At 33.0% G+C, this 8,177-nt stretch overlaps 1 protein-coding gene across 2 annotated transcripts; it reads left to right on the top strand.

Annotated features, from left to right (window-relative positions):
- The first annotated feature begins 2,021 nt into the window (after positions 1-2,021).
- LOC127132585 (DNA-binding protein RHL1) lies at positions 2,022-6,466 on the top strand. 2 transcript variants are annotated; one of them, XM_051061550.1, is made up of 12 exons: positions 2,022-2,532; positions 3,591-3,701; positions 4,005-4,091; positions 4,197-4,414; positions 4,509-4,599; positions 4,823-4,981; positions 5,242-5,278; positions 5,363-5,412; positions 5,541-5,589; positions 5,688-5,722; positions 5,975-6,031; positions 6,182-6,466. In XM_051061550.1, exons 1-12 carry the CDS (start codon positions 2,200-2,202, stop codon positions 6,215-6,217), a joined length of 1,263 nt encoding a protein of 420 aa, XP_050917507.1. In that variant the 5' UTR covers positions 2,022-2,199; the 3' UTR covers positions 6,218-6,466. The 2 variants fall into 2 exon arrangements, with proteins under 2 accessions (XP_050917507.1, XP_050917500.1); XM_051061543.1 differs by having other exon boundaries at positions 5,239-5,278.
- Positions 6,467-8,177: the final 1,711 nt, after the last annotated feature.

Below are 8,177 nucleotides of genomic sequence, written 5' to 3'. Positions count from 1 at the left end.
ATTTCTCTTCCTTTGGCTATTCTTTCTGTTTCTTTAATATTTTAGCTCATCTTTTAGTCAAAATTTAATTGATTCCATATAAAATTCTTGTAAATATTACGTAACACAACAAAGTATCATCACTTATCATAATAAATACATAAATACCGGATGTTTAGTACGTAGAAGAGACTCCCAACCAATTTGTTTAACAAAAAAAAAACTTCATACTGCCTCAATTTTATCCACAAATGGCAACATACACCATGTATGCTTAAAAAATGTTGAAAGACAATGTTTTTTTCCAATTGGATTTGCTATTAATCTTAGCACACAATGCCATAATGAAAAAGGAAGTTTCCGGGTTGAATCCTAATTCATTTGGTTACACCGCTATCTCCTTAAATACTCCAGGATTCTAAGTGAGTACATTATACTTTCTCTTTCTCGCGTTTCATTTGCATTTTTGCTTTATCTCAAAATAATTATCCGTTTACAATATTAATATAATATTATTATTATTTTTTCACTATCATACCCTTATTTATTAACTTTCACTTTATCCAACCATTATTTTAACTATAATTAATAGGAATATTCTAGTAAATAATATTATTATTATCATCAAAATCAATACATCCAATCATTTTCTTAAAAATCATGAATTATTCGAGACACTTTTTATAAGCCGGAAAGAAGAGAGTACCAATTTCAAAACAAAATAGCAACTATTGATTCAGAGACCCCACCTTGAAGGAAGAGTTGAATATTTTAAATTGGGGTTTTAGAAAAAATCATGCAAGCGCGTAGTTTGAGAGAAGCGATATTGGATTATAGGGGTGGACAACGGTCGGCTGCGGACGGTTTCAGACCAAAAAATGTCCACCGGCAAAAACCGATGGGTTTAATATTTCAACTCGCTGCCGTCCATTTTGCGTAACGGTTTGAGCGGGTCACGTTTCTTTCGGATCGCGGATTTAACGGGTGGGTTCTTCGGCGACTTCTCTCGGACAAAGTGAAAAACATCAAAATTAAAAACAAAAAACTCCAATCAAAAGAGGAACTCACAGATGAAATGATAAACAATAAAAAATTAACTAAAATCAATCAATACAATAACTTTTATTTTGAACATTTGTAATATATTTCAATTCTTTTTGAAGCTAGATCTACACAACATGTCAACTTTTGATAAGATTTGAGTAGAAAAACATAACAATGTCTATTTCATCTTGTCATTAAATACTTGCGCTAAACTTAAGCTTTCATTATGGACTAAAAATGGTGAATAGAAAGCTCTCATCATGGAGATTGTCATGATTTAAAAGGAGCCTTTAAAAGGAGCCTTTAAAAGGAGCCTTTAAAAGTGATATTTAAGTGTACGAAGAGTTGTGTGGTGTCTGGAGAAAAAAATGAAAGAAAAAAACAATTGTGAGTGAGAGAAAGAAGAAAATGAAAACAAGAGATATGAATGAAAAAGAAAAATGTACTAGTCCTACATATGAAGTACACACGAATATCATAATAGTTTTGAAACAAATTATATTAAATAAACTTTAAATGATAAACTGTGAGTCTCAAGATCATAGGAAGAACAACTATAATTATTATTCCGTCTATACCTATTACCTACCACACTATTGAGATGAGACAACTATAGTTATTACTCCATCTATACCTATTACCTACCACACTATTGAGATGAGAATATTTAATAGATTCGGTCGGATCTGGATTTGATTGGACCAATAGTTAATAACTGAGTCCGACCGGAACAATCCATTGGAACTCGATATTTTCAATCTTTTCATCCGACAACTATTTGTATCCGACCGTTTCAATAAAATTCGGATCAGACATAGCGGATCTCGGACGGGTCCGGTAGTTTTGTCCACCCCTAGTGGATTCATCGAAAGTAAGAATCTTTGGTGGAAATTTTAGAAGTGTTTTTCTAGAGATAAAACAAGATTTTAAATGACATAGCAATGTACGACCGTAACAAAGCATGATGATGGATTTTCAAAATAAACAAAAAAAAAAAAAATCATGTCTAATTACATAGGCACAACTTAATATAAACATTAACTACTACTTAGTTAAGATACTAGAATGAAATCTTAATAAACTTTGGTACATCCAAATCTAAATTCAGTGTAGCTATTAAATAGAGCATTCTCATTCCCGCGCGATACTACTACCACTCTCACAGTTGAATCGAAAATGGCAAAACCAAAGACGAAGAAGAAAGCAAGAGAAGGCGAACAAGACCCAGATTCAACTAACCCAGTAACCATTGAACGCAAGAGACTCAAATCCCTAGCTTTTTCCAACAACATACTCTCTGAAACCCAATCCAGATCTTCAATTCATCTTAACCCTTCTTCCATTCTCGCCAAACATCACGGCAAAGACATCATCAAGAAATCTCAGAGGAAGAGTAGTAGATACCTTTTCTCCTTTCCGGGTCTCTTTGCCCCTATTGCTGGTGGCAAAATTGGTGATCTCAAAGATTTGGGAACCAAAAACCCCATTCTCTACCTTGATTTCCCTCAGGTTCTTGTTTACTACTATTATGTACTATTAAAAATTCAATTTTTTAGGGTTTTGGTTTGTGGGGTTCAACTCATGAAAAGGAAATTGTGTTTGCTTTAATTTTTGTTTCGTGAATGGTGTTCGGTTGTTTTGGTCTATAAACACACGCAGACATTGATAATAATTTGAGTAAACACATGTGATTGAATCTAAACATTTAAAGCATAGGTGCTACATAGGTTTTGAGTGTAACTCTGCTTGCAGTTCAGTCATTTAATTTTATTTACTCTTTTACATGTATATCGGAAATTAAGAGTAACTTATGAAGTTGTAGTAATGAATTGACGATTGTTTTTGTTGCTATCAGTAAGTGTGTTAGTTGGAGTTGTAAAACAGAGATTTCCAGGCCTAATAAGAAACCAATGTTACCAGCCAAATACAAGCTTAATTTAGAATAGTTCTTACTTCACAAGAGTTTCTTATGATTCTTTACAAGTGTTTATAAAAAAGTTAATAAACTTACAAGTGTTTATAAAAAAGTTAGTTGAAAGTTTCTAATACGATTCAGATACAATGATGAATTTCAATTTGTATGATTCTTCACTTATAAAAAAGTCTTAATTATTGCAGGACTTTCTCACTGTTTTTAATGTAACTTTGTGTGTTAAGTTTATCTGAACTAACTCATATTCTGATAGAGGGAAAATAAGAAGTAGAGTTCAAGAGTGAGAAATTTGGCGAAAAGTTAGAGAGGAGAGTGTGGACTATGGTTGTAATTTACCTCTAATATTCCACCTTTTATATCTCCTTCATATAGGGTAACCACTTCGATCTCAGAGTTCCTACACGAATCTGGTTATTTGCCTTCCATGTTGGTTGTTAACTGATCTGACAGGTTCACTTGTGGTTGCATGCATACTTGGTTGTAATTAACAAAACTGATTCAACACCTTTAAAAAAATAATTGATTTGGCGCTTCACTCAACTATATGACAACTTGTTGAAAAGTTTTAGGATGTTTGATTCGGTATGTTGAGTTTTAGTAACTGATGAGGTGTGTTTTCACTCTCACTTTACAGGGTAGAATGAAGTTATTTGGGACTATCTTGTATCCAAAGAACAGATACTTGACTCTACAGTTCTCCAGAGGTGGAAAGAGCGTGATGTGTGAGGATTATTTCGATAACATGGTAGGTGTTTTTTATAATTCATGTTTTTTTTTATAAATATAATTTGAGTTTGAGACGGGAACTAGAGGAAGGTAGAATAGTCTATCCTTTTAATATCTCGTAGAGTGAATGGTTTCAATATGAATCTCTTTCTCTTCCACTATGTATGCATGTTTTGATCTAACAGTGCCCGTGTTCTTTCCATTACTCTTCGTATTGCAACTTCTTGCTTCTTCATTTGCATATTTGTATCTTCTGGCATTGAGCTCTGTGAGTAAGAACACCTACGTTTCTTATTTATGAGCAATATCTTGATTTTACTAGATTGTATTTTCGGATGCATGGTGGATTGGGACGAAAGATGAGAACCCAGAAGAAGATAAACTGGAAATTCCTCAGGAATTGTACGAGGTTAGGAAATTTTGAAATGTTTTAATTACCTATTCTTAAGAAGGAAATTTTGTTTATCGTTAATACAGCATTGAGAGAAAACAAAGTGTTTTTTCTTTGGTTTAGGGACAACAAGCTGAACACGACTTTAAAGGGGGTGCAGGAGCAGGCGCAGCTTCTGTAGTTAATCAAAGTGTTCTTAAAACTAAGATAAAACGTGCAGAGCCAGAGTCACCAGAGACACCTCTTGAAAACGATTCATCAGACAGTGAGCTTGACTTAACAGACACAAAGGAATTGGTTCCAGTTCGCCAATCAGCGAGAACTGTAAAAAAATCATACAAGTATATGCTTCTTCTATTTAGTAGTTTACTTGATGTCTGTTGCTCTCTAAAATTGTATTGAAGTCATATTCATATGGTTCTTTTGTTGGGTCAGATTTGCTGAAATTTCTTCTGGTGATGATTCTGGTAAAAGCAGCCCTGACATTTCTGAACACGAAGAAGAAGCGGTAGAAGTTGATACCAATGTAAATGATCATAATAGCTCAAATATCCTTATGCATATTTCGGTATTCCGGAAATACAGTTTATAAGTTGATTGGATAGTAGTTACTTACAGTATTATTTTTATTTTTACTCTAGATATTTTCTTATTGCAGCCAATCAGCTTGAAGTTTAGAACTTCATTTGATCATATATTCTATATTATCAGGACATTTATATTTTTTCTTCCGTAATTTATGAGTACAGAAAGAAACTGTAGTTATTGACATCGACAATGAGGACAATTCTCCAAAAGATAAACTCCCCGTGGTTGAAAAGAAAGAACCTGCTTCAGCGTCAAAATCTAAAAAAGGTTCACTTGTTCAGGCTACTATATCCTCATTATTCAAGAAAGTGGAAGTAAAGGTATGCTTTTGAAACTGTTTGCCCATATATTTTCTGAAATTTTTTTATGGTCATGCATGCGATATAAAATGATATAGTATTTAAGTCTTCTAAGCAGGAAGACATAATCGACTGATATTTATCTACGTTGCTAGATTGTGATGATGTTCGCACTTTCAGTGAGTGGAATTGTAAATATTTTAGGCATCATTTAGTGCGTTGAGAGTGGATTCTCATTAAACGCTGATTTGACAAGTTCATGTGTTTTATTTTTTCAGAAGACTCCAACCAATTCAAAGAAATCTCCATCATCAAAAGGTTGTTCTTTTCCTAGTCTCTTTATATTATATTACGGGAATGATGATGAAACTTGAATATAATTTATTTTCTTGATTTTTTCAGCTTCTGGCCAGAAGTTGCAACCTGCTCGTTCGAAAAGGAAGATTGACCTGGTTGATTTTCTTTTAAATTGATTTTCTGAGTTTCCCTTTCTTCATATGGGATTGACATTACAATATTCCTTAATTAAGTGTTTCGTGTCGGAGTAAGACAAAAGCTGAGGTATTGCTTATTGTTGTAGGATGAAGGACCTAAGAAAAAGGCAAGAAAGCTCAAGGACAAAAATCCTGGTAATATTCTACCAAATCTACATTAATTACTTTTTTTTTCTTATTAAGTTGTTGCATAAATGAAACTTTATCAAACTTACATTGTTTGTAAATTTTAGGTGAAAAAGCCAAGACGAAAAGCAAGGAAAGCGGGGTAAGATTTTCTGATTCTTGGAATTTAATGAGTTATGTCGTTTATGTCTGCGGAATTAGTGATTGAATCTTCTTTCAACATGTTCTTACTTTTCATGCTTAATCAAAATGCTACCTAATCCAACATCTGATAGTAAGAAAACCTATGAACTCTTCAATCATTTGGTTTCTCTCACTATTTCAGTAAATCAACTTTACTTTCCATTTGTTACTAAATGCTTTTCATAGTTTGACTTTTACATAATCATTGTAGGTTGAAGATGACGATGAAGAGAATGATGACATTGAAGAATTTTCAAATGCTTCAGAGGTAATTCTTCCCATATTAACACACGCCTGAACTCGCATTCATTTAACCGTACAGATATGAAGCCGGTTTTAAACTGTTGGTAGTTTATAGCTGGCACAGATATGAACTGTTTGATGTTACTCACCGTGTTTATAACCATTCAATTTTTAGGATTCTGATGGAAGCGACGAAGAATGGATTGCATGAGAATGTGATACGAGTTGTGGCTACTAAGCATGGATACATGTTTCTTTTAGCTTCATAGAGTGTTTTAACATATGTCATCCTATCTGACTTAGAGTGAGATTAGTCTATATAGTTGTGTACGGAAAATGCACGGTTTATATAAAAATATCGACGATTATATATTATATCTTGTTTAGTTTTCCAGGGTACAAACTTGGAAATAATCACATTAACAAATCAATCTATAAAGCTAAGAAAATTATATTGGCAGTTGCTGCATTGCTACTGATGCAAAACTGAATTTAGTTTAATGCACTTTTGTGATTCCTCAGTTCCGATTGGATAAACTCGGCCGGTCAGACTCATATAAACTCGGATAAACTATTTACTTTGTTTCTGTGTTCATTTTGTTTTTGTTTTTATACATGATTTATTTGTTTCATTCTAGTTATTCTATTATGTAGTTTCACAGGTAACAACCACTAATACTCTAAGCAATTATATAAATAATGTATAATGGTTACTCGATAACTAAAATCCTTATCCTAACAGAAATGGTAAACATAGAAATTTAAGGGATCATCTCAAACAAAACATTCAAGAAGAATCATTTCCCTCTTTTTGCATTAACGATGGAGTTGGTGGAATCATTGTTCCATCTTTACCTCCTTCATGAGTAAATTGTTAGTTATAGGCTGCTTATTTTATTATTATTTTATTAAATGTTGTGTGTGCATAATTGGTTTAGTCAAAACTATAGATATAGGGTGAAAGAGAAAAGGGAGAGGATTAGGTAGTATTTCGTATGTTGGTTGGATTTGGAGTGACTAAGTTTTCTAATGCTTAAAGGTTGGTTTATTGTCAATTGTTGGTTATGAACAATTTGTATTATTTATCAATTCAATAACTTCCTCTGTTCTAGAGTTTTTATACTTATTTTTTATTCACATGTTTATCATATCCCCTATATTTATGACTGGTATAATATCAGTTCTCTAATATATTATAATAAATAAATAATCACAATATTAGTTTCTATCGACTGTTATAAAAGTAGTTTTGGTTTGAAGCAAGAAAATCACAATAGAAGAAAATGGATATGCTACAATTTGACGACAGTGAAGATGTCTATTGGTGGTTGATTTGTATTGTTGTTGGAACACTGAAAAGTGAGAAGTTGTCCGAGGCAGTGAAAGCTCTGAGGAACTGTGCTATTAAATGATGGTAGTGGTGGAGTCGACGCCATCTACAAGCAAAATGGCAAATGTCTCTGGTTGCGCTGCTTTGCCATTTTAAGCAAGAGTATAAAAACCTTCTTACTATATCCTACGAAGAAGAGGGATTTGATTGGAATTGAAGTCGTCGACGCCTAGCATTCAACCTTCCACAAAAAGAAACAAACTAAGGTAATTTTGCTCTCATTTATATAACGGAAGGATCGATGAAAAGGTAGAAATTGCTAAAGTAGAACATGTCCGAAATTCTCTTGTGAATGTAATTGTTGAAAAACAAGTGACAAAAGCAAAACTTTGCAAATTTCTTGGTATCAGTAGACACTTTGATGTGCATGACACAAGTATGTTGTCTGAATCGAGAACATGGTTGTCTAAAACAACTATCAAAGAGAGAAGGGTTTCACTCAAGTTGGACAGTATAACACCCTAATCCCCGACACATATTTTTAAAATGAAAACATTCAACATTAGAGTGACAAACATCTCGCTCATAAACCATGTTTCTCAAAAACTATATACTAACGCATCGAAATCATAATATCTGAACTGAAACATCTTATATTTCATCAAAACAAAATACTTAATCTCCACATAAGCATGTAAGTCAACAATCTCAGAAAACATCAGAGCGACATCGCGGAAAAATTAAACTCAAAACGATAAATATAAAGAAGTCGGAATCTACGTCATTCCTTCACAACAAGCAAAATCTAGTGATCCTCTACCTGAGTATCAACATCATCATC

This window comes from Lathyrus oleraceus, chromosome 1 (genome assembly GCF_024323335.1).
Source record: "Lathyrus oleraceus cultivar Zhongwan6 chromosome 1, CAAS_Psat_ZW6_1.0, whole genome shotgun sequence".
Lineage (NCBI taxonomy): Eukaryota > Viridiplantae > Streptophyta > Magnoliopsida > Fabales > Fabaceae > Lathyrus > Lathyrus oleraceus.
This window is presented reverse-complemented; position numbering and strand designations above follow the sequence as displayed.